At 51.2% G+C, this 22,914-nt stretch overlaps 1 protein-coding gene across 1 annotated transcript in view; it reads right to left on the bottom strand.

Annotated features, from left to right (window-relative positions):
- The window catches only part of LOC307021463 (cell adhesion molecule CEACAM20-like), a 41,999-nt gene that overhangs the window by 17,810 nt on the left and 1,275 nt on the right, over positions 1-22,914 (bottom strand). The window contains exons 3-8 of the mRNA XM_079653589.1: positions 7,781-7,944; positions 6,944-7,070; positions 5,224-5,502; positions 3,616-3,894; positions 2,674-2,928; positions 1,618-1,735 (exon numbers count right to left, since the gene is read on the bottom strand). Of these exons, the coding sequence (XP_079509715.1) occupies positions 1,618-1,735; positions 2,674-2,928; positions 3,616-3,894; positions 5,224-5,502; positions 6,944-7,070; positions 7,781-7,944 (1,222 nt within the window). The remainder of the gene's footprint in view (positions 1-1,617; positions 1,736-2,673; positions 2,929-3,615; positions 3,895-5,223; positions 5,503-6,943; positions 7,071-7,780; positions 7,945-22,914) is intronic.

The following is a 22,914-nucleotide window of genomic DNA, read 5'->3' as shown; positions in this document are numbered from 1 at the left end:
TATTAATTTAAACTTTTTGTCAAAGAGAAGCTGATTTGAAACCGTTGTTACATACAGTTACGGCATTTCCTGTTTCTGCCGGAGAGAGGGGAGGCCGTCCCAAAGCTTGCCGCTGTATTTACTCCCTCCATCTGACAGGAGGGAGCCCATGGATGTATAATAAGAGAGGGAGCCTCGTTGAGCTGCGAGTGTGGCTACAGACGGAGTTCACTCCGTCACAGAGGGGTAGGGTCGAGGGGGTGATTTGGGATTGGGCCATAGAGCAGCATTTCAAAACTGTGCACAAACGCTACGAGACGGAATTCCCTCCTAATTCTGCCCTATGCTCTTCTGTTTGTTGCGTGCATATGTAACAGAGTTAAACACGTGAATACATAATTATAGGTTTGTGAATGTTTAATTCATAATAAGTTGTGATTTTTAAGAGATGAGATTGTTTAATTTAATATTTTACGTTTTGTTTCCTGTGGGAACACCGTCCTGTTGCACGGTATGTATTTTCCACCCTCCGCGGCCTGGCCATCTGTAGAATCTGGAGAATCACAGAACAGCCGGTCGTCAAGGGCCGGCTCGATTCGCTGACGGCCGAACTGACAGAGGTCCTCCGTTTCCCCGCAGCGAGGCTCCCCCCCAGTTGACAGCCCGCTAGCAATGCCCAAGCCAACCCAGTGAGATGTTCATACTGTGAGCGATACAGGGTCTTCCTTTCATAGTTGTATTGTTGTATTGCATCTTCCCACCCGAAAACTTAGCATTGAGATCTTTGCTGTCAAGTCTCAGATCAGGTCTGCCACCTGACTGTGATCTCTAAAGTCTACATGGCAAACCAATCTGCAGTTTATCAAGAGCTACTGCTTTTGACAGAATCAAAAATTCAGTTAGATGATGATGTCGTTTCCACAGTCATAATCTAATCTAACATGGACAGAGTTCAGAAGATGTTAGATCACAGACACTTTGTCTGAAGCAAACTGCCATCAAGTATGAGTCTACATTCTACACAATCCTTGAAGCAAGATGACGGGTGTGCATTAGTTGAAATGATGTCACCGGGGGTGTGTATTTCCAAAAAACTATTTCTTAGGGAGTTGATTTCCCGCTGGCACAAACTGCACACACTCCCTCTTCTGTGTTAATATACATCTTAAAGCGGTTTTATTTTAAAAGAACAGAAGTGATACTTTTGGTTACCTAAAAATCTAAACATATATAAAACATAGTTGTTTCTGTTTTTTTCAGTGAACGGGATTCTGCTGAGAGACATTTCAAACCAACAAAGGCTCTTCTGAAGGAGGATGTAAATGATGGCTGTGACTGTTATTGTTGCGTTAGTGTTGTGACAGCTTGAGTGTGTGCTTGTTTTTGCATGTGTGTATGCTTACACATAAACTGTGTCAACTGTCATGTGGAAACCAGGGATTGTTACAGGTTAGTAACCCTACAGAGCGATATCTTACATCATATTGGCAAAGTCAAACAAAGAAAAAAAAACGCAATTTCAACAAAGAACCTGAAACCCCGTGAGGAGGAGGAGCAGCTGCACACAGAGCCCCTCCCCCCCACACACACCCAGTTCAGGTTCATCACACAGTCCAGATGAAGATTTAAAGTACTCACGGCACTTTCTGTCTGCAGAAAAAGAGTAGTGCGATGGCGGCACCGAGAGCGATCAGGACTGCGATCACGATCCCAGCGATGGCTCCGTCTGAGAGACCTTCATCCAGCGCTCCTTCCTCTGAAACCACAACCAGATTATGAACCCCTGCCCAAAGGGATCCGCTGGAGTAAATTCACTCTAAAATTAGCTTGTTAGCAGTTTGTATGTTACAGAAGTTGGGAAGTGCACAAATATTTTAGGATTTCTATGAAACTGTTGCTGGGCAAATGAGAGTATGGCAGGCCTCTACAGTCTAGATAATTAGTAACGTTTACCAATTGCAAAACACTGGAATGAACGTCATTGTTGGTTTAACAGGTTTCCTGTCATGAACTAAAGCAGGGGTGGGGAAACCTCTGGCCTCCGGGCCTTATACGGTCCGCGAGACCATTTGATACGGCCCTCGAGGTAATTTATAAACACAAGCAAAAAAAAAAAAGAATTAGACAAGCGAGGGCCTGTTTTTCCTGGCCAAGGTCAGGGTCCTTGAACACAGCACGAGCCTAGTGTCATCACGTGGTATATGTCTTGTCTGACAGGGGTGCAGAGTTGACGGAGAGCACCGGAACGTCGCTCCACCACTTCACAAATTGCAGTACACATGCCGCAGTTTCTGCGTGGCTGTGTCTTTAGTTGAAAGCCCAGTGGCGATCTGTTCATCTGTCATACTGATCATACAATAAAGCCATCGAAAATAATATGCTACATTCACTTCATTTAATTTCAAACCTTTATTTAACCAGGTAAGTCCCATTCAGTGCTTGATCACAAATATTGCTATGTGGCGTGTCTGCCAAACCACCCACTTGATCAACACATATGTCACATGCAGGCTAATCAGAATATACCGGCCGCACTCTGTGAACTACCTTTGAGTCAGTAGATCTGATGAGAAGTTATATATGTTTTAATCATTCTGGGATAGTGAAAATCTAACCTATTCTTGCAGAAGTTGCCATAAAGGAAGTTGCATTGGTAATACATTTTGTCAATCCTTATGTGCAGCTGATATTCACCTTTGACGGACAGGGTGTGTGTGTGGGTGCTGGTCTTGCCAGTGACGGGGTTGTGCGCCTCACACATGTACATTCCACTGTTTTTGTAGCGAGCCGCCTCGATCTGATACTGGGCCGTTTTGACGTCGGTCTTGCTGCCGTTGAACTTCCAGGTGAAGTTGGCGGGGGGCACGGAGGCGGCGGAGCAGGTGAGCACCACCTTGGTGTCCACCTCCACAGCAGACTCCCCGATCACCCGGGCCGCCTCAGGGCCGTCTGCAGGAGAACACACACAAACAGGGTGTATCAGCTGCATGCTTCACAGCCATTCCTCGAATTAACAATTTTCACCCGTACACATGTTTTTTTTTATTTAGTTCTAACTTTTCTTATTGTACATGTATTACTTCCTGTGTTCATACTGACTCCCATTCAGAGCATCTCCAGGACACAGGGCGATATCATATTTCCAAGTCCACACGCTCCAGTGAGCCGTCTAACGGACATCACATAAAGTAACTAAGTAAATTAACCCAAGTAATGTACATTTAAGGTACTTGTTCTTTACTCAAGTATTTCATTATAGACTTATTTATACTTCTACTCTGCTACATTTGCTGAGAGGTTTATGTTCAAAGATATTCCACAGTTCCAGCTTACATTTGAAGATGTGCTGCTTTTGCTTTAAAATATATATTTTTGCAATGAGTAGTTTTACTCCTAATACTTGCATTTCCTAATCGTACTAAAATACTTTTAATTAAGAACCATTCCTGATGCAGTACTTTTACTTGAATTGAGTATTTGTATTACTTTATTACTTTATTAGTACTTTTATTCAAGTAAAGAATCTTAATACTTTTCCCGCCACTGGTTTATTGCTAATGCTTTAGGAATAGATCCCTTCCATGATAAATAAACCAGGGCTATAAACTGCACACCCCTGTACCTCCTCAGACTCACAGTTGACCACCATACTATAGGAGGCGCTGTCGGTGTTGATGGGGTTGGTGAGCATGCAGGTGAACTCTCCGTTGTCCTCCTTCTGCAGCGGGCTGATGAGCATGGAGCTCATGTCAGGGGAGAAGAACCGGCGGGCCCCGGTGCCGAAGGCAGCTCTGTCCTGCTCCCAGCGGACGCTCTGCGCCTGGCCGGAATCCGCCCTGCAGCTCAGGTTGGCCGAGCTGTTCCCGGCGAAGAGCACGGACATCGGACCACTCACCTTCGCTCCTGAGATGGCCTCTGAACCAAGGGGACAGGGATATTTTAGTTCTCTTTTTATGGTTTTTCTATTCAGCTATATTGAACCTAAATAATCTCACTTTGCTCTTGTTTTACCCTTTACCTACCTACTTTGATGACCTTTGATTTCACATAAAAAAATCAAACCAAATTGGTTTACAAAGAAAATCAATAATTGAAAAAGAGAGAGGAATAAAAAGATGTGATATTTAGAAGTCCAACTTTCAAAGCATACTCCAGTATGAAAGAACCCCAAACACACTGAACTTTATTCCTTACTATAGGTCAAGCTCAAACAACACTGGATCCTACATTTCCCATAATGCAACCGGATAGGGTCTTTAATGATCCTTTCTGTTTGGTAAATAATAGATGATAGAATAATAGACTGATGGAGCCGAACCATTAACAGTAACCTGATCTCCATTTCAATCCACTGAGACGCCACCTGAGCAGCGGAGCAGAACTCTTTTTTCATGTTGTAGAACCATCCTCAAGACAGCAGGTTTCTCACACACACACACACACACACACACACACACACACACACACACACACACACACACACACACACACACACACACACACACACACACACACACACACACACACACACACACACACACACACACACACACACACGAATGGTCTGCCACCCACTTAAACACAACATTTTCAAAAACAGGAAGAAAGAGATTCCTTGGAAGTAATTGCAGACAGCACAGGTTCATCTGCGTCACTACAAGCAGTTAGTGTGACAGATGTGTCACGCTCAGGAAAAGTTTCAGTCTGCTTTATTTCGGCTCTTGGTTGATCTCAAGTGAACCTCAGCCAAGCTGGTAAAATATGATATCCTATAAAAATTGATATACAATATATATTAGGGCTGTTCGATTATGGCAAAAATCATAATCTTGATTATTTGGGTCAATAATTGATATGACGATTATTAAAAACGATTATCCATTTACTTTGAAAACATCAATTTATTTAAAAAAAAAATTGAACAGTATGTTTTTAACAGTTGATTACCCTGAACTTTAAGTATAATTCAACTGAAAAACCAATACAAAATATTTCATAATCGTTGCAAGCCAAAATCCTAATTTAAAATATGATTAATTGAGCAGCCCTAACATATATATAGCTTATTATTTAAAGTTTGCAACTATCTTTGGACCGAATAACTCAAAACATTTGTATGCCATATTTCTATTGCAGAGACCAAGAGGATAACCGGAGCCTTCACCATGGTTCCTCAGAGACATGTTTGTCTATAAACAATTTCACGGCAAGTAGTAGTTCTCTCAGAAAGGTCAGGTGACTCACCCATCACAGCAAAGGAGACGGCGGGGGAGGAGTCAGCGCGCTGGGTCTTGTCGTTTTTGGCCCTGCATGTGTAATTCACCACTGCACTGCCTAACTTCAATTTTTCAATGGCTTCCAGAGTCAGGACAGGACCCGCCACCTCCAACAACTGCTGGTTCTGGTACCAGCTAAATGTGGCGGGGGGGCTGGAGGGGGACGCACAGGACAGGCTGAAGTTGGATTTGGAGCGGAGGAATTCGGGAGGGTTTGGAGGAGTGATGGAAACTTCATCTGGTCCGTCTGTGGAGGGACAACACATGGAGATCAGCTGTAGAAACTGCTGTCACAAAGTCACTTTCCGTCCATCCATCTATCTATCCATCTATCTATCTGTATTTCTATCTATCTATGTGTCTATCTATCTATCTATCTATCTATCTATCTATCTATCCATCTATCTATCTATCTATCTATCTGTATATCTATCTATCTATCTATCTATCTGTGTATCTATCTATCCATCTATCTATCTATCTGTATATCTATCTATCTGTGTATCTATCTATCTATCTGTATATCTATCTATCTGTATATCTATCTATCTATCTATCTATCTGTATATCTATCTATCTATATGTATATCTATCTATCTATCTGTCTATCTATCTGTGTGGAAACTGCTGTGTTCAGGAAGTCCTGTTACGTGCTAGTGACGAGTCTCTCTGACCAATCAACCGTCAGAGTTAGAGCTCCACCTTTTAGTATCAGCTCACTCTGATTCTCAAAAAGTGAGTCAGTGGAGTAATTGAAGCTGTGTCTTGGAAACGCAGCATTACATTTACATTGATTTAATATGTAGCTAAAACACTGAAATAAGAGCAGCAGCTACTGAAAGTGGTTAACCGTATCTTCAGAGTTATTGATATTTAGAGAACGGCCATGTTGAATATATATTTTTAAGTATTTTATTGTCAAGTTTATGGACTGAAAATGTTTGTTGGAAATGAGAGTCATTGGGCTTGGCTGCACATAAAGCCAGATGAAGCGGAGAGCTTTAAATTAATTAATAACAGGGTTAACCAGTGGTCGGTGTGGTTCCACCGCCTTCTGGTTAGTCATGGGGAAGGAGTGGAAGTGTGGCCGCTGTGTAAACAGTGTGGTGGGGGCACCATGAAACACACATCACACTCTACACTGCACCAGTCACATCTACACCTGTTTACACCCAAGGGTTAGGAATGAGCAGCGTTAGTTACTGTAGCAGCTCTACAGTATTGGAAACAGTTGTTAATGACAGTCAGGCAACATGTGAGCCAGAAACTATGAGCAGTGATTAGACGGGTGTGAGGGAGTGTCAGCGGCTGACTCACTCTCTCTCTGAAACGTCTCAAACAACTCAGACCTGAGAGTAAACATTGGGGAAGTCTTTCACTGTGCTACGGTCATGAGGGCGTAGAAAATGCATTGCTGATAATAACACTGTTACATCACAGTAACAGCAGAAGAAAGGCATGGCATTATCAAATACACACTACAAGTGGGTAATCAGAGCACACAGCTCAGGTTTATTGCAGTTGATTAAAAATCCACTTATTACTTAGCCTCATCATCTTGTTGAATCAGAAATAGTGTGTTATAGTGTTTCAGTCCTAAACACTACATCATGCAGTGTCTCCACAACCATCAAAAGGGTGGATGAGTGAAAAATGAAAAAAAACAGCTGACTTTCATAGTTACTTACAGTGCACTGTGAGGCTGAAGGGGGCGCTCTTCTGGCTCTCCAGATTGTTGGTGGCGTTGCATGTGACGGGGGTCGGCAGGTCCGTCCTCAGGACCCCAGTGATGGTCAGAGTACTGGACAGTTCCTCCTGACAGGCCATCCAAAGCACAGAGCACATTGGTTATTTATTCATCCTAGGAATTAATTAATAAACAGAACTGTTTACTTTTTATATAATATCTTACTTTATTTAGCTAAGGCTTTTATCCAAAGCAACACACTACTGGAGCAATTGGTTTTAAGTATGTGGCCCAAGCACACATCACCATGTTTGACTGCAGGGGGAGGGATAGAACTACTATGATTGTTAGATAGAGTGCATTTACACCCAGATTCATAGCCATAGACTCAGTCTGCAATCATCTCATTCTTTACGGCAGATACAATTTAGAACACATGCTGTAAAAACATTTCAAAGACACGTCCAAGCCCCCAGGAAGTGCGGTGGATGTTGAACCAAATGTTCGTAGTACTACAATGCCTGTGTCAGTCGTGACGTCATAGGGCCCAGAAACACTATCCCCCATTTTCTTACATTGGGAAAGAGACGTCTGTAAAATCAACAGATCTTTACTAAAAAAACTAACCAGTATGAACACTTTTACAGCCCTACATCAACAAGGGTCTAAAAGTTGCGCAAACAGCTGAATTCGAGCAGGGCTTTAAGGAAAACTCAAGTGCTCGCTCTCTATGGACCCAGATGCTCATTTTGCTCTCTCGACAGCATCAGGCCTTTTTCAGGGCCCCGCCTCCATCGCTGTATCCAGTTATCTTTATACATCCATGGTGTAAACCCACCTCTTTCAGGGTGATCCGTTTGCCGTCAGCGACGATAGCCTTGGTGCCCATGAGCCAGGCGAACTTCAGGTAGGAGCCTTTAGCGGCGCAGGTCAGCACCACGGTGCTGTTGTGCTCAATGGCCTCGATCGGGCTGGATGTTATGACTACAGTTGACACCGGCTCTGTATGGAGGACAGGAAACATGGCTGCATGAGGACTGGGGAATGGACTGTTCTGAGTAAACAGAACTAACTGTGGGAGGAACAAATCATATTTCCCGACCTTACGTCAAATGGCATTCTATTATATGGATATATAGATTGAAGTGCAGAGAAAATAATTTACAACAGTAATAAAGAATGTGACCCTCTTTAAATCTTAGGAAGAAAATCTGGTATTATTCTTTTTTTCAAAATCAACATTCATCCACAAATTCCATCTAAACTCAACCCCAGTTATGCTGCTACAGGTGAGCAGCTAATGGTGCCAGGGTTTGGAGAGATTAATAACCGCCCGAGGTTTCTCTGCACAATATCCTAATTGTGTTTCTAAATCAACATTTGAATGAGTGAATGAAGATGGCCGGGAAATGGCACTGACTCGACCTGCTTGACCTGTTTCACTGATCCTGGAGCTGCGTGTCTACATGTGAGGGCTGGGTGTAATGACGAGGCAGCATGAGGAGTGAGAGCAGAGACTAGGAGCGAGAGAGCAGAGTGAAGGAGTGAGAGAGCAGAGACTAGGAGCGAGAGAGCAGAGTGAAGGAGTGAGAGCAGGGCGAGGAGGCATGTGGTGCAGTGGGTTGGTCAGGGGGTCACAGGTTCAAACCCCACTGCAGTCAGCATGTTGTTGTGTCCCTGTGACGAAGATGGCTTCGTCACTGTGGACTGACGGCTTTGGGCTTTGTATATTGCACATATGTTTTATTTTGAAAAGTGTTCCCTTTCCCCATGTCTGTTGCTGTTGGTTGTGTGCACCTGGTGCCCTGTGTTGTCTCCTCCTCCCTCACCTGTGTCTTGTTGGGTTAATTAGTGTGGGTATTTAAGCTCTGTGTTTCCTGTTTTGTTTGGTGTGTGAGATCATTGTGGCTGGTGACTGTGCTCACGTGAACAGCAGATTGAGGCTGTGTCATGTGACTGTGAGTAATAAATGCCCACACCATATTTGGGATGTTTTGCCTCTGCCTCCTTGCTTGGTCGGGCCTCTCAACGGTCAGCTTCACAATTCCTGAGACACTTCACCCCAAAGTGCTCCTGTGGGGATTGTCCACAGTATTGAGTATGTTAGTCGCTTTGGATAAAAGCGTCTAACAAGTGACCTATAATGTAATCTAATGAAGGAGCAGAGTGGAGAGTGGAGGAGTGAGAGCAGAGTGGAGGAGGGAGAGCAGAGTGGAGGAGTGAGAGCAGAGTGGAGGAGTGAGAGCAGAGCGGGAGCAGAGTGGAGGAGTGAGAGCAGAACGGAGGAGTGAGAGCAGAGCGGAGGAGTGAGAGCAGAGTGGAGGAGTGAGAGGAGAGTGGAGGAGTGAGAGCAGAGTGGAGGAGTGAGATGAGAGTGGAGGAGAGTGGAAGAGTGAGAGGAGAGTGGAGGAGAGTGGAGGAGTGAGAGCAGAGTGGAGGAGTGAGAGGAGAGTGGAGGAGTGAGATGAGAGTGGAGGAGAGTGGAGGAGTGAGAGCAGAGTGGAGGAGTGAGAGGAGAGTGGAGGAGTGAGAGCAGAGCGGAGGAGTGAGAGCAGAGCGGAGGAGTGAGATGAGAGTGGAGGAGAGAGGAGGAGTGAGAGCAGAGTGGAGGAGTGAGAGGAGATTGGAGGAGTGAGAGCAGAGCGGAGGAGTGAGAGCAGAGTGGAGGAGTGAGAGGAGAGCGGAGGAGTGAGAGCAGAGCGGAGGAGTGAGAGAAGAGCGGAGGAGTGAGAGGAGAGCGGATGATTGAGAGGAGAGCGAAGGAGTGAGAGCAGAGTGAAGGAGTGAGAGGAGAGTGGAGGAGTGAAATGAGAGTGGAGGAGAGTGGAGGAGTGAGAGCAGAGTGGAGGAGTGAGAGGAGAGTGGAGGAGTGAGAGCAGAGCGGAGGAGTGAGAGCAGAGCGGAGGAGTGAGATGAGAGTGGAGGAGAGTGGAGGAGTGAGAGCAGAGTGGAGGAGTGAGAGGAGAGTGGAGGAGTGAGAGCAGAGCGGAGGAGTGAGAGCAGAGCGGAGGAGTGAGAGCAGAGTGGAGGAGTGAGAGCAGAGCGGAGGAGTGAGAGAAGAGCAGAGGAGTGAGAGGAGAGCGGAGGAGTGAGAGCAGAGTGAAGGAGTGAGAGCAGAGCGGAGGAGTGAGAGGAAAGTGGAGGAGTGAGAGCAGAGTGGAGGAGTGAGAGCAGAGCGGAGGAGTGAGAAGAGAGCGGAGGAGTGAGAGGATAGCTGAGGAGTGAGAGCAGAGCGGAGGAGTGAGAGGAGAGCGGAGGAGTGAGAGCAGAATGGATGAGTGAGAGCAGAGTGAGGAGTGAGAACAGAGTGGAGGAGTGAGAGCAGAGTGAAGGAGTGAGAGCGGAGTGGAGGAGTGAGAGGAGAGTGGGAGCAGAGTGTAGGAGTGAGAGGAGAGCGGATGAGGGAGAGAGATTGAAGGAGTGAGAGCAGAGTAGAGGAGTGTGTGGAGACTGGAGGAGTGAGAGCAGAGTGGAGGAGTGAGAGTAGAGCGGATGAGTGAGAGGACAGTGGAGGAGAGTGGAGGAGTGAGAGGAGAGCGGAGGAATGAGAGCAGAGTGGAGGAGTGAGAGCAGAGTGGAGGAGTGAGAGGAGAGCGGAGGAGTGAGAGCAGAGCGGAGGAGTGAGAGCAGAGTGGAGGAGTGAGAGTAGAGCGGAGGAGTGAGAGGACAGAGGAGGAGAGTGGAGGAGTGAGAGGAGAGCGGAGGAGTGAGAGCAGACTGGAGGAGTGAGTGGAGAGCGGAGGAGTGAGAGCAGAGCGGAGGAGTGAGAGCAGAGTGGAGGAGTGAGAGCAGAGTGGAGGAGTGAGTGGAGAGTGGAGGAGTGAGAGCAGAGCGGAGGAGTGAGAGCAGAGTGGAGGAGTGAGAGCAGAGTGGAGAAGTGAGAGTAGAGTGGAGGAGTGAGAGCAGAGCGGAGGAGTGAGAGCAGAGTGGAGGAGTGAGAGCAGAGTGGAGGAGTGAGAGGAGAGCGGAGGAGTGAGAGCAGAGTGGAGGAGTGAGAGTAGAGTGGAGGAGTTAGAGCAGAGTGAAGGAGTGATAGCAGAGTGAAGGAGTCAGAGGAGAGTGGAGGAGCGAGAGCAGAGTGGAGGAGTGAGAGGAGAGTGGAGGAGTGAGAGGAGAGTGGAGGAGTGAGAGGAGAGTGGAGGAGTGACAGCAGAGTGGAGGAGTGAGAGCAGAGCGGAGGAGTGAGAGCAGAGTGGAGGAGTGAGAGCAGAGCGGGAGCAGAGCGGGAGCAGAGTGGAGGAGTGAGAGCAGAGCGGAGGAGTGAGAGCAGAGTGGAGGAGTGAGAGCAGAGTGGAGGAATGAGAGGAGAGCGGAGGAGTGAGAGCAGAGTGGAGGAGTGAGAGGAGAGTGGAGGAGTTAGAGCAGAGTGAAGGAGTGAGAGCAGAATGAAGGAGTGAGAGGAGAGCGGAGGAGTGAGAGCAGAGTGGAGGAGTGAGAGCAGAGTGGAGGAGTGAGAGGAGAGTGGAGGAGTTAGAGCAGAGTGAAGGAGTGAGAGCAGAGTGAAGGAGTGAGAGGAGAGAGGAGGAGCGAGAGCAGAGTGGAGGAGTGAGAGGAGAGCGGAGGAGTGAGAGCAGAGTGGAGGAGTGAGAGCAGAGCGGGAGCAGAGCGGGAGCAGAGCGGGAGCAGAGCGGGAGCAGAGCTGGAGCAGAGTGGAGGATTGAGAGCAGAGCGGAGGAGTGAGAGGAGAGTGGAGGAGTGAGAGCAGAGCGGAGGAGTGAGAGGAGCGCAGAGGAGTGAGAGCAGAGTGGAGGATTGAGAGCAGAGCAGAGGAGTGGAGGAGTTAGAGGAGAGTGAAGGTGTGAGAGGAGAGTGGAGGAGTGATAGGAGAGCAGAGGAGTGAGAGTAGATTGGAGGAGTGAGAGCAGAATGAAGGAGTGAGAGCAGAGTGGAGGATTGAGAGCAGAGCAGAGGAGTGGAGGAGTGAGAGGAGAGTGGAGGAGTGAGAGCAGAGTGGAGGAGTGAGAGCAGAGCGGAGGAGTGAGAGCAGAGTGGAGGAGTGAGAGCAGAGTGGAGGAGTGAGAGCAGAGCGGGAGCAGAGTGGAAGAGTGAGAGCAGAGCAAAGGAGTGAGAGGAGAGCGGAGGAGTGAGAGGAGAGTGGAGGAATGAGAGGAAAGCAGAGGAGTGAGAGAAGAGTGGAGGAGTGAGAGGAGAGCGGAGGAGTGAGAGGAAAGCAGAGGATTGAGAGCAGAGTTGAGGATTGAGAGCAGAGCGGAGGAGTGGAGGAGTGAGAGGAGAGTGAAGGTGTGAGAGGAGAGTCGAGGAGTGATAGGAGAGCAGAGGAGTGAGAGCAGAGTGGAGGAGTGAGAGGAGAGTGGAGGAGTTAGAGCACAGTGAAGGAGTGATAGCAGAGTGAAGGAGCGAGAGGAGAGTGGAGGAGCGAGAGTAGAGCGGAGGAGTGAGAGGACAGTGGAGGAGAGTGGAGGAGTGAGAGGAGAGCGGAGGAGTGAGAGCAGAGTGGAGGAGTGAGAGGAGAGCGGAGGAGCGAGAGGAGAATGGAGGAGCGAGAGTAGAGCGGAGGAGTGAGAGGACAGTGGAGGAGAGTGGAGGAGTGAGAGGAGAGCGGAGGAGTGAGAGCAGAGTGGAGGAGTGCGAGGAGAGCGGAGGAGTGAGAGCAGAGCGGAGGAGTGAGAGCAGAGTGGAGGAGTGAGAGTAGAGCGGAGGATTGAGAGGACAGTGGAGGAGAGTGGAGGAGTGAGAGCAGAGCGGAGGAGTGAGAGCAGAGTGGAGGAGTGAGTGGAGAGCGGAGGTGTGAGAGCAGAGCGGAGGAGTGAGAGCAGAGTGGAGGAGTGAGAGCAGAGTGGAGGAGTGAGTGGAGAGCGGAGGAGTGAGAGCAGAGCAGAGGAGTGAGAGCAGAGTGGAGGAGTGAGAGCAGAGTGGAGGAGTGAGTGGAGAGTGGAGGAGTGAGTGGAGAGCGGAGGAGTGAGAGGAGAGTGAGAGGAGAGCGGAGGAGTGAGAGCATAGTGGAGGAGTGAGATCAGAGCGGAGGACTGAGAGCAGAGTGGAGGAGTGAGAGGAGATTGGAGGAGTGATAGGAGAGCAGAGGAGTGAGAGCAGAGTGAAGGAGTGAGAGCAGAGTGGAGGAATGAGAGGAGAGTGGGAGCAGAGTCAAGGAGTGAGAGGAGAGCGGATGAGGGAGAAAGATTGAAGGAGTGAGAGCAGAGTAGAGGAGTGTGAGGAGACTGGAGGAGTGAGAGCAGAGTGGAGGAGTGAGAGTAGAGCGGAGGAGTGAGAGGACAGTGGAGGAGAGTGGAGGAGTGAGAGGATAGCGGAGGAGTGAGAGCAGAGTGGAGGAGTGAGAGCAGAGTGGAGGAGTGAGAGGAGAGCGGAGGAGTGAGAGCAGAGCGGAGGAGTGAGAGCAGAGTGGAGGAGTGAGAGTAGAGCGGAGGAGTGAGAGGACAGTGGAGGAGAGTGGAGGAGTGAGAGGAGAGCGGAGGAGTGAGAGCAGAGTGGAGGAGTGAGTGGAGAGCGGAGGAGTGAGAGCAGAGCGGAGGAGTGAGAGCAGAGTTGAGGAGTGAGAGCAGAGTGGAGGAGTGAGAGTAGAGTGGAGGAGTGAGAGCAGAGCGGAGGAGTGAGAGCAGAGTGGAGGAGTGAGAGCAGAGTGGAGGAGTGAGAGGAGAGCGGAGGAGTGAGAGCAGAGTGGAGGAGTGAGAGTAGAGTGGAGGAGTTAGAGCAGAGTGAAGGAGTGATAGCAGAGTGAAGGAGTGAGAGGAGAGTGGAGGAGCGAGAGCAGAGTGGAGGAGTGAGAGGAGAGTGGAGGAGTGAGAGGAGAGTGGAGGAGTGACAGCAGTGTCGAGGAGTGAGAGCAGAGCGGAGGAGTGAGAGCAGAGTGGAGGAGTGAGAGCAGAGCGGGAGCAGAGCGGGAGCAGAGTGGAGGAGTGAGAGCAGAGTGGAGGAGTGAGAGCAGAGTGGAGGAGTGAGAGGAGAGCGGAGTAGTGAGAGTAGAGTGGAGGAGTGAGAGGAGAGTGGAGGAGTTAGAGCAGAGTGAAGGAGTGAGAGCAGAGTGAAGGAGTGAGAGGAGAGTGGAGGAGCGAGAGCAGAGTGGAGGATTGAGAGGAGAGCGGAGGAGTGAGAGCAGAGTGGAGGAGTGAGAGGAGAGTGGAGGAGTGAGAGGAGAGTGGAGGAGTGACAGCAGAGTGGAGGAGTGAGAGCAGAGCGGAGGAGTGAGAGTAGAGTGGAGGAGTGAGAGCAGAGCGGGAGCAGAGTGGAGCAGTGAGAGCAGAGCGGAGGAGTGAGAGGAGAGTGGAGGAGTGAGAGGAAAGCAGAGGAGTGAGAGAAGAGTGGAGGAGTGAGAGCAGAGCGGAGGAGTGAGATGAGCGCAGAGGAATGAGAGCAGAGTGGAGGATTGAGAGCAGAGCAGAGGAGTGGAGGAGTTAGAGGAGAGTGGAGGAGTGAGAGCAGAGCGGAGGAGTGAGAGCAGAGCGGAGGAGTGAGAGCAGAATGGAGGAGTGAGAGCAGAGTCGAGGAGTGAGAGTAGAGTGGAGGAGTTAGAGCAGAGTGAAGGAGTGATAGCAGAGTGAAGGAGTGAGAGGAGAGTGGAGGAGCGAGAGCAGAGTGGAGGAGTGAGAGGAGAGTGGAGGAGTGAGAGGAGAGTGGAGGAGTGAGAGGAGAGTGGAGGAGTGACAGCAGAGTGGAGGAGTGAGAGCAGAGCGGAGGAGTGAGAGCAGAGTGGAGGAGTGAGAGCAGACCGGGAGCAGAGCGGGAACAGAGTGGAGGAGTGAGAGCAGAGCGGAGGAGTGAGAGCAGAGTGGAGGAGTGAGAGCAGAGTGGAGGAGTGAGAGGAGAGCGGAGGAGTGAGAGCAGAGTGGAGGAGTGAGAGGAGAGTGGAGGAGTTAGAGCAGAGTGAAGGAGTGAGAGCAGAGCGAAGGAGTGAGAGGAGAGTGGAGGAGCGAGAGCAGAGTGGAGGATTGAGAGGAGAGCGGAGGAGTGAGAGCAGAGTGGAGGAGTGAGAGGAGAGTGGAGGAGTGAGAGGAGAGTGGAGGAGTGACAGCAGAGTGGAGGAGTGAGAGCAGAGCGGAGGAGTGATAGCAGAGTGGAGGAGTGAGAGCAGAGCGGGAGCAGAGCGGGAGCAGAGTGGAGGAGTGAGAGCAGAGCGGAGGAGTGAGAGGAGAGTGGAGGAGTGACAGGAAAGCAGAGGAGTGAGAGAAGAGTGGAGGAGTGAGAGCAGAGCGGAGGAGTGAGAGGAGCGCAGAGGAGTGAGAGCAGAGTGGAGGATTGAGAGCAGAGCAGAGGAGTGGAGGAGTTAGAGGAAAGTGAAGGTGTGAGAGGAGAGTGGAGGAGTGATAGGAGAGCAGAGGAGTGAGAATAGATTGGAGGAGTGAGAGCAGAGTGAAGGAGTGAGAGCAGAGTGGAGGAGTGAGAGGAGAGTGGAGGATTGAGAGCAGAGCAGAGGAGTGGAGGAGTGAGAGGAGAGTGGAGGAGTGATAGCAGAGTGGAGGAGTGAGAGCAGAGCGGAGGAGTGAGAGCAGAGTGGAGGAGTGAGAGCAGAGCGGGAGCAGAGTGGAGGAGTGAGAGCAGAGCGGAGGAGTGAGAGGAGAGCAGAGGAGTGAGAGGAGAGTGGAGGAGTGAGAGGAAAGCAGAGGAGTGAGATAAGAGTGGAGGAGTGAGAGGAGAGCGGAGGAGTGAGAGGAGAGCAGAGGAGTGAGAGCAGAGTGGAGGATTGAGAGCAGAGCGGAGGAGTGGAGGAGTGAGAGGAGAGTGAAGGTGTGAGAGGAGAGTGGAGGAGTGATAGGAGAGCAGAGGAGTGAGAGCAGAGTGGAGGAGTGAGAGGAGAGTGGAGGAGTTAGAGCAGAGTGAAGGAGTGATAGCAGAGTGAAGGAGCGAGAGGAGAGTGGAGGAGCGAGAGCAGAGTGGAGGAGTGAGAGGAGAGTGGAGGAGTGAGAGGAGAGTGGAGGAGTGACAGCAGAGTGGAGGAGTGAGAGCAGAGTGGAGGAGTGAGAGCAGAGCGGGAGCAGAGCGGGAGCAGAGCGGGAGCAGAGCGGGAGCAGAGTGGAGGAGTGAGAGCAGAGCGGAGGAGTGAGAGGAGAGTGGAGGAGTGAGAGGAAAGCAGAGGAGTGAGAGAAGAGTGGAGGAGTGAGAGCAGATCGGAGGAGTGAGAGGAGCGCAGAGGAGTGAGAGCAGAGTGGAGGATTGAGAGCAGAGCGGAGGAGTGGAGGAGTGATAGGAGAGTGCAGGTGTGAGAGGAGAGTGGAGGAGTGATAGGAGAGCAGAGGAGTGAGAGTAGAGTGGAGGAGTGAGAGCAGAGTGGAGGAGTGAGAGCAGACTGGAGGAGTGAGAGGAGAGTGGAGGATTGAGAGCAGAGGAGTGGAGGAGTGAGAGCAGAGTGGAGGAGTGAGAGGAAAGTGGAGGAGTGAGAGCAGAGTGGAAGAGTGAGAGCAGAGCGGAGGAGTGAGAGCAGAGTGGAGGAGTGAGGGCAGAGCGGAGGAGTGAGTGGAGAGCGGAGGAGTGAGAGGAGAGTGAGAGGAGAGCGGAGGAGTGAGAGCATAGTGGAGGAGTGAGATCAGAGCGGAGGACTGAGAGCAGAGTGGAGGAGTGAGAGGAGATTGGAGGAGTGATAGGAGAGCAGAGGAGTGAGAGCAGAGTGAAGGAGTGAGAGCAGAGTGGAGGAATGAGAGGAGAGTGGGAGCAGAGTCAAGGAGTGAGAGGAGAGCGGATGAGGGAGAAAGATTGAAGGAGTGAGAGCAGAGTAGAGGAGTGTGAGGAGACTGGAGGAGTGAGAGCAGAGTGGAGGAGTGAGAGTAGAGCGGAGGAGTGAGAGGACAGTGGAGGAGAGTGGAGGAGTGAGAGGATAGCGGAGGAGTGAGAGCAGAGTGGAGGAGTGAGAGCAGAGTGGAGGAGTGAGAGGAGAGCGGAGGAGTGAGAGCAGAGCGGAGGAGTGAGAGCAGAGTGGAGGAGTGAGAGTAGAGCGGAGGAGTGAGAGGACAGTGGAGGAGAGTGGAGGAGTGAGAGGAGAGCGGAGGAGTGAGAGCAGAGTGGAGGAGTGAGTGGAGAGCGGAGGAGTGAGAGCAGAGCGGAGGAGTGAGAGCAGAGTTGAGGAGTGAGAGCAGAGTGGAGGAGTGAGAGTAGAGTGGAGGAGTGAGAGCAGAGCGGAGGAGTGAGAGCAGAGTGGAGGAGTGAGAGCAGAGTGGAGGAGTGAGAGGAGAGCGGAGGAGTGAGAGCAGAGTGGAGGAGTGAGAGTAGAGTGGAGGAGTTAGAGCAGAGTGAAGGAGTGATAGCAGAGTGAAGGAGTGAGAGGAGAGTGGAGGAGCGAGAGCAGAGTGGAGGAGTGAGAGGAGAGTGGAGGAGTGAGAGGAGAGTGGAGGAGTGACAGCAGTGTCGAGGAGTGAGAGCAGAGCGGAGGAGTGAGAGCAGAGTGGAGGAGTGAGAGCAGAGCGGGAGCAGAGCGGGAGCAGAGTGGAGGAGTGAGAGCAGAGTGGAGGAGTGAGAGCAGAGTGGAGGAGTGAGAGGAGAGCGGAGTAGTGAGAGTAGAGTGGAGGAGTGAGAGGAGAGTGGAGGAGTTAGAGCAGAGTGAAGGAGTGAGAGCAGAGTGAAGGAGTGAGAGGAGAGTGGAGGAGCGAGAGCAGAGTGGAGGATTGAGAGGAGAGCGGAGGAGTGAGAGCAGAGTGGAGGAGTGAGAGGAGAGTGGAGGAGTGAGAGGAGAGTGGAGGAGTGACAGCAGAGTGGAGGAGTGAGAGCAGAGCGGAGGAGTGAGAGAAGAGTGGAGGAGTGAGAGCAGAGCGGGAGCAGAGCGGGAGCAGAGCGGGAGCAGAGTGGAGCAGTGAGAGCAGAGCGGAGGAGTGAGAGGAGAGTGGAGGAGTGAGAGGAAAGCAGAGGAGTGAGAGAAGAGTGGAGGAGTGAGAGCAGAGCGGAGGAGTGAGATGAGCGCAGAGGAATGAGAGCAGAGTGGAGGATTGAGAGCAGAGCAGAGGAGTGGAGGAGTTAGAGGAGAGTGGAGGAGTGAGAGCAGAGCGGAGGAGTGAGAGCAGAGCGGAGGAGTGAGAGCAGAATGGAGGAGTGAGAGCAGAGTCGAGGAGTGAGAGTAGAGTGGAGGAGTTAGAGCAGAGTGAAGGAGTGATAGCAGAGTGAAGGAGTGAGAGGAGAGTGGAGGAGCGAGAGCAGAGTGGAGGAGTGAGAGGAGAGTGGAGGAGTGAGAGGAGAGTGGAGGAGTGAGAGGAGAGTGGAGGAGTGACAGCAGAGTGGAGGAGTGAGAGCAGAGCGGAGGAGTGAGAGCAGAGTGGAGGAGTGAGAGCAGACCGGGAGCAGAGCGGGAACAGAGTGGAGGAGTGAGAGCAGAGCGGAGGAGTGAGAGCAGAGTGGAGGAGTGAGAGCAGAGTGGAGGAGTGAGAGGAGAGCGGAGGAGTGAGAGCAGAGTGGAGGAGTGAGAGGAGAGTGGAGGAGTTAGAGCAGAGTGAAGGAGTGAGAGCAGAGCGAAGGAGTGAGAGGAGAGTGGAGGAGCGAGAGCAGAGTGGAGGATTGAGAGGAGAGCGGAGGAGTGAGAGCAGAGTGGAGGAGTGAGAGGAGAGTGGAGGAGTGAGAGGAGAGTGGAGGAGTGACAGCAGAGTGGAGGAGTGAGAGCAGAGCGGAGGAGTGAGAGCAGAGTGGAGGAGTGAGAGCAGAGCGGGAGCAGAGCGGGAGCAGAGTGGAGGAGTGAGAGCAGAGCGGAGGAGTGAGAGGAGAGTGGAGGAGTGACAGGAAAGCAGAGGAGTGAGAGAAGAGTGGAGGAGTGAGAGCAGAGCGGAGGAGTGAGAGGAGCGCAGAGGAGTGAGAGCAGAGTGGAGGATTGAGAGCAGAGCAGAGGAGTGGAGGAGTTAGAGGAAAGTGAAGGTGTGAGAGGAGAGTGGAGGAGTGATAGGAGAGCAGAGGAGTGAGAATAGATTGGAGGAGTGAGAGCAGAGTGAAGGAGTGAGAGCAGAGTGGAGGAGTGAGAGGAGAGTGGAGGATTGAGAGCAGAGCAGAGGAGTGGAGGAGTGAGAGGAGAGTGGAGGAGTGATAGCAGAGTGGAGGAGTGAGAGCAGAGCGGAGGAGTGAGAGCAGAGTGGAGGAGTGAGAGCAGAGCGGGAGCAGAGTGGAGGAGTGAGAGCAGAGCGGAGGAGTGAGAGGAGAGCAGAGGAGTGAGAGGAGAGTGGAGGAGTGAGAGGAAAGCAGAGGAGTGAGATAAGAGTGGAGGAGTGAGAGGAGAGCGGAGGAGTGAGAGGAGAGCAGAGGAGTGAGAGCAGAGTGGAGGATTGAGAGCAGAGCGGAGGAGTGGAGGAGTGAGAGGAGAGTGAAGGTGTGAGAGGAGAGTGGAGGAGTGATAGGAGAGCAGAGGAGTGAGAGCAGAGTGGAGGAGTGAGAGGAGAGTGGAGGAGTTAGAGCAGAGTGAAGGAGTGATAGCAGAGTGAAGGAGCGAGAGGAGAGTGGAGGAGCGAGAGCAGAGTGGAGGAGTGAGAGGAGAGTGGAGGAGTGAGAGGAGAGTGGAGGAGTGACCGCAGAGTGGAGGAGTGAGAGCAGAGTGGAGGAGTGAGAGCAGAGCGGGAGCAGAGCGGGAGCAGAGTGGAGGAGTGAGAGCAGAGCGGAGGAGTGAGAGGAGAGTGGAGGAGTGAGAGGAAAGCAGAGGAGTGAGAGAAGAGTGGAGGAGTGAGAGCAGATCGGAGGAGTGAGAGGAGCGCAGAGGAGTGAGAGCAGAGTGGAGGATTGAGAGCAGAGCGGAGGAGTGGAGGAGTGATAGGAGAGTGCAGGTGTGAGAGGAGAGTGGAGGAGTGATAGGAGAGCAGAGGAGTGAGAGTAGAGTGGAGGAGTGAGAGCAGAGTGGAGGAGTGAGAGCAGACTGGAGGAGTGAGAGGAGAGTGGAGGATTGAGAGCAGAGGAGTGGAGGAGTGAGAGGAGAGTGGAGGAGTGAGAGCAGAGTGGAGGAGTGAGAGCAGAGCGGAGGAGTGAGAGCAGAGTGGAGGAGTGAGAGCAGAGCGGAGGAGTGAGAGCAGAGTGGAGGAGTGAGAGCAGAGTGGAGGAGTGAGAGCAGAGCGGGAGCAGAGTGGAGGAGTGAGAGCAGAGCGGAGGAGTGAGAGCAGAGCGGAGGAGTGAGAGGAGAGTGGAGGAGTGAGAGGAAAGCAGAGGAGTGAGAGAAGAGTGGAGGAGTGAGAGAAGAGCGGAGGAGTGAGAGGAGAGCAGAGGAGTGAGAGCAGAGTGGAGGATTGAGAGCAGAGCGGAGGAGTGGAGGAGTGAGAGGAGAGTGAAGGTGTGAGAGGAGAGTGGATGAGAAATAGGAGAGCAGAGGAGTGAGAGTAGAGTGGAGGAGTGAGAGCAGAGTGAAGGAGTGAGAGCAGAGTGGAGGAGTGAGAGGAGAGTGTAGGATTGAGAGCAGAGCAGAGGAGTGGAGGATTGAGAGGAGAGTGAAGGAGTGATAGCAGAGTGAAGGAGTGAGAAGAGAGTGGAGGAGTGAGAGCAGAGTGGAGGAGGGAGAGCAGAGCGAAGGAGTGAGAGCAGAGTGGAGGAGTGAGAGGAAAGTGGAGGAGTGAGTGGAGGAGTGAGAGCAGAGCGGAGGAGTGAGAGGAAAGTGGAGGAGTGAGAGCAGAGTGGAGGAGTCAGAGCAGAGTGCTGAGAGCAGAGTGGAGGAGTGAGAGGAGAGCGGAGGAGTGAGAGGAGAGCGGAGGAGTGAGAGCAGAATGGAGGAGTGAGAGCAGAGCGGAGGAGTGAGAGCAGAGTGGAGGAGTGAGAAGAGAGTGGAGGAGTTAGAGCAGAGTGAAGGAGTGAGAGCAGAGTGAAGGAGTGAGAGCAGAGTGGATGAGTGAGAGCAGAGTGAAGGAGTGAGAGCAGAGCGGAGGAGTGAGAGCAGAGCGGAGGAGTGAGGGCAGAGTGGAGGAGTGAGAGGAGAGCGGAGGAGTGAGAGGAGAGTGAGAGGAGAGCGGAGGAGTGAGAGCATAGTGGAGGAGTGAGAGCAGAGCGGAGGAGTGAGAGCAGGGCGGAGGAGTGAGAGGAGAGTGGAGGAGTGATAGGAGAGCAGAGGAGTGAGAGTAGAGTGGAGGAGTGAGAGCAGAGTGAAGGAGTGAGAGCAGAGTGGAGGAGTGAGAGGAGAGTGGATGAGTGAGAGGAGAGTGAGAGCAGAGTGTAGGCGTGTGAGGAGAGTGGAGGAGTGATTGCAGAGTGGAGGAGTGAGAGGAGAGCGGATGAGGGAGAGAGATTGAAGGAGTGAGAGCAGAGTAGAGGCGTGTGAGGAGAGTGGAGGAGTGAGAGCAGAGTGGAGGAGTGAGAGGAGAGTGGATGAGTGAGAGCAGAGTGAAGGAGTGAGAACAGAGTGAAGGAGTGAGAGCAGAGTGAAGGAGTGAGAGCAGAGTGGAAGATTGAGAGCAGAGCGGAGGAGTGAGAGCAGAGCAGAGGAGTGGGGGCAGAGCAGAGGAGTGAGAGGAGAGCGGAGGAGTGAGAGGAGAGTGAGAGGAGAGCGGAGGAGTGAGAGCATAGTGGAGGAGTGAGAGCAGAGCGGAGGAGTGAGAGCAGAGCGGAGGAGTGAGAGGAGAGTGGAGGACTTAGAGGACAGTGGATGAGTGAGAGCAGAGTGGAGGAGTGAGAGGAGAGCAGAGGAGTGAGAGCAGAGTGGAGGATTGAGAGCAGAGCGGAGGAGTGGAGGAGTGAGAGGAGAGTGAAGGAGTGATAGCAGAGTGAAGGAGTGAGAGGAGAGTGGAGGAGTGAGAGGAGAGCGGAGGAGTGAGGGCAGAGTGAAGGAGTGAGAGCAGAGTGAAGGAGTGAGAGCAGATTGGAGGAGTGAGAGGAGAGTAGAGGAGTGAGAGCAGAGTGGAGGAGTGAGAGGAGAGTGGAGGAGTGAGAGCAGAGTGAAGGAGCGAGAGCAGAGTGGAGGAGAGAGAGGAGTGTGGAGGAGTGAGAGGAGAGTGGAGGAGTGAGAGCAGAGTGGAGGAGTGAGAGGAGAGTGGAGGAGTGGAGGATTGAGAGCAGAGTGAGAGCAGGTTGTGGCAGTAGACCTCAGTCCATCCACTAACCCCCACAGGAACTTCAGAGGTGCACCTCTGTCTGTAGACCTCATTCAAGGTCCACTCTATGGATGTCACGATGCGGTAATAACATGGAAAATCAAACAATTCCGGATACCCAATCGATATCAGGGCCAACAGTAATAATAATAATTTATTTTTCAAACTGCTCACGTATGCGTGTACAACTTAGAATGGTTTGGCTAACCCTTTTAAAATGTTATTGATTTTGTTCATTCATTGATTGATTGTTGTAAGATACTTTGGATAAAAGCATCAGCTAAATGGAATGGCCATGCTTAAGAATATTGGCACAGACTAGTATGGGTCGGTTTTCAAAACATTCGTTGGTCCACTGTACTCTGATACAAAAAGAAGACACAAACACAACACTGGTGCTTTTGTTCTCTGTATTTGTCAAAGTGTGGTTTAACTGGTCGGTCACCGTGTGGAAATGAGTAGAAATGTATGAATGAGTGTCAGAAGGAATGCTGGGAAGGCATGCATGCTCCACTTTCAACCATCCTTTGATAAATAAAGGTCCAAGCTGACATCATGTGGCAAGCACCAGCCTGACTGGAGACGTTTATTAAAGTGACTGCTGCCTCAGGACATACTGACTGATCACCAACCGGCTCAGACAACTGCAACCATTACCAACTAGTTCATTAACCCACAACTGTTTTGATAATAAAAATGTTTCATTGATTTTACAAGAACACATGTCAAAACGTATAACCAGAGGAGTCATTAGTTTTGCCCTACTGAATGTGATTAAAGCAGGAGTTTCATTAGCGCATTGATTCATGTGGGGAAATTACTTTTTGGTCAAGTTGGTGTAAGTTATCATGTGGCCATCCTTAACAAAATAATCACTCAAATCGTGTGTGTGTGTGTGTGTGTGTGTGTGTGTGTGTGTGTGTGTGTGTGTGTGTGTGTGTGTGTGTGTGTGTGTGTGTGTGTGTGTGTGTGTGTGTGTGTGTGTGTGTGTGTGTGTGTGTGTGTGTGTGTGTGTGTGTGTGTGTGTGTGTGTGTTACT

This window comes from Notothenia rossii (assembly GCF_949606895.1).
Source record: "Notothenia rossii genome assembly, chromosome: 10".
NCBI classification, from domain to species: Eukaryota; Metazoa; Chordata; class Actinopteri; order Perciformes; family Nototheniidae; genus Notothenia; species Notothenia rossii.
The sequence above is the reverse complement of the archived record's forward strand: the minus strand, read 5'-3'. Positions and strand labels throughout refer to the sequence as shown.